The 1,942-nt window shown below is 39.0% G+C and overlaps 2 protein-coding genes across 2 annotated transcripts in view; one reads left to right on the top strand and one right to left on the bottom strand.

The window, feature by feature from the left end:
• On the top strand, positions 1-1,099 carry LOC106304166. The gene is made up of 4 exons (XM_013740561.1): positions 1-204; positions 355-574; positions 672-717; positions 812-1,099. The coding sequence occupies exons 1-4, from the start codon at positions 78-80 to the stop codon at positions 896-898; spliced, it is 480 nt and encodes a 159-aa protein (XP_013596015.1). The 5' UTR covers positions 1-77; the 3' UTR covers positions 899-1,099.
• An 88-nt stretch (positions 1,100-1,187) lies between these two features.
• Positions 1,188-1,942, bottom strand: part of LOC106302712 — a 6,833-nt gene continuing 6,078 nt past the window's right edge. The window contains exon 4 of the mRNA XM_013739168.1: positions 1,188-1,378. The gene's annotated coding sequence lies outside the window, so the exon portion shown is untranslated. The remainder of the gene's footprint in view (positions 1,379-1,942) is intronic.

Raw genomic sequence — 1,942 nt, 5'->3', positions numbered from 1 at the left:
ACTTAATTTTCCTCTGTTCTTCTTTTTTTTCTCTTCTCCTGTTTTTGTAGTTTAAAAAAATAAAAATAAAAGGTGAAATGGCGGGTGAGCAAATGAAACCTGTTGCTTCTCTACTTCTGGTGCTGAACTTCTGCATGTATGTGATTGTTTTAGGGATTGGAGGATGGGCCATGAACCGAGCAATCGACCACGGTTTCGAAATTGGTAAGAACACGATCAATTTTTTTTAACTCATCTCCAATTATGATTGCTTTGTTATCGGTTTTGGTTTCTTCGAGTTTGTTTGCTTTTCGCATGTATAGTTTGCTTTGTTGTTCTTTAACTTATAACATTTCGGGTTCTTTTAAAAACAAGGCCCTGATCTCAAGCTGCCAGCACATTTCTCCCCAATTTATTTTCCGATGGGAAACGCAGCCACAGGATTCTTTGTGACATTCGCGTTACTTGCTGGAGTAGTTGGTGCGGCTTCCACAATCTCAGGCCTTAGCCACATTCGTTCTTGGACCGTGAGAAGCTTACCGTCTGCAGCCTCAGCTGCAACTATTGCATGGACTCTCACAGTCCTAGCCATGGGGTAAATATAAACTATATTAACCTATCTCTTGTTTCACAAGCAAGCACATCATGTTTTGAGACATTGATTGTATGACTAATAGTTATTTCATCAACAGATTCGCCTGGAAAGAAATCGAGCTTCACGTGCGAAATGCCAAACTGGTGAAGAATTTTCTCTAATCCTAAATCTTATTAAATATTCAGTTTAGGAAAACCCATAATTATTGGCTTCATGTTCCTCTCCTTTTCTTTGTAGAGAACCATGGAGGCGTTCTTGATCATACTCTCAGTCACACAGCTTCTTTACATCGCTGCTGTTCACGGCATGAGGAGTCCTACCTAAGGAATCATGAGCTTTCGGGTTTCTTTCAACTTTTCATGTCATTCTGTGCTGAGTATTTGTGCGTGTGTGATGTTATTTTCATAGGAAGTTGAACAAAAAGCTTAAGTTAAATTCATGCATTCTTTCTGTACAAAAGGGTCAGATCTTGTTTTGGGTGCGTGTCATTTTGTGTTCATGGAATAAAATCAAACTTTGAGGCTTGAAAGACACATATCTAATGAACTATATAGAGAAGTCAAAGATAATTTTGGTAATTGATAACAAAACATAGAGCTAGATTTAGTCATGAATCTAAAATTCCATTTAATGAACAAATGTACCTTGTTAAGGATGTTGGTCTTGTTGGTAGGTTGCTAAAAGCCGCTCACATTATTATCTATCAAAGACAATGTACAGAGAAGAGTGTACGGACCGTGAATCATGTTTTTTCGGTTGTCTTTGAGCTTTGGCTGTCATGAGCGTCCCACCTTTATCTAACTCCTGCTCTTCCGTAGCATAATGCAGAGAAAACATGTCAATGAGACGGTTTAACATAATAGAAAATGTAGTTAATGATTCACACAAGAACAGAAAAAGGATTTGATTCCTGAGGGAGAGTGGAGAGTGTTGGGTTCCTTCTAGATGGAGGAAACCCATTGGGTTTGGTTGGTGATAATCAAACTTGGAAGTTGGGCCATTGGTATTAGTTCATGAGATTAGTATTGGGTCTTGGAGGTTCTTAGGATTAGTGAGACACATATATATAGTCTCTTAACCTAATTTTTTATGTAGAGACTTACAAGAATCAAAAAGACAAAAGAGAGAAAAGAGGGAATGAGACAGAATTTCGTCTGGGTTTGTCAAGGCAGATTTGGAGGGTCAAACGGATCCTGATCGGGCTGATATTTTGTGGGAAGCTTCTTCAGTCAGTGAGTTAAAGGTTCACCGAAGGGATTTAGATTTCAACGGTTGGATCTTCTGTTGTCTGGGTTTTAGTGAAGCTGGTCGTCACAGTTCTTCAGCAGTGCTGTCTTGAGTGTTTGGTAAATCCGACGGTGAGATCTT

The sequence above is a fragment of the Brassica oleracea genome, chromosome C7 (assembly GCF_000695525.1).
Source record: "Brassica oleracea var. oleracea cultivar TO1000 chromosome C7, BOL, whole genome shotgun sequence".
Classification (NCBI taxonomy): domain Eukaryota; kingdom Viridiplantae; phylum Streptophyta; class Magnoliopsida; order Brassicales; family Brassicaceae; genus Brassica; species Brassica oleracea.
Note: the sequence above shows the minus strand (reverse complement) of the source record. Positions and strands in the feature narration are given on the sequence as shown.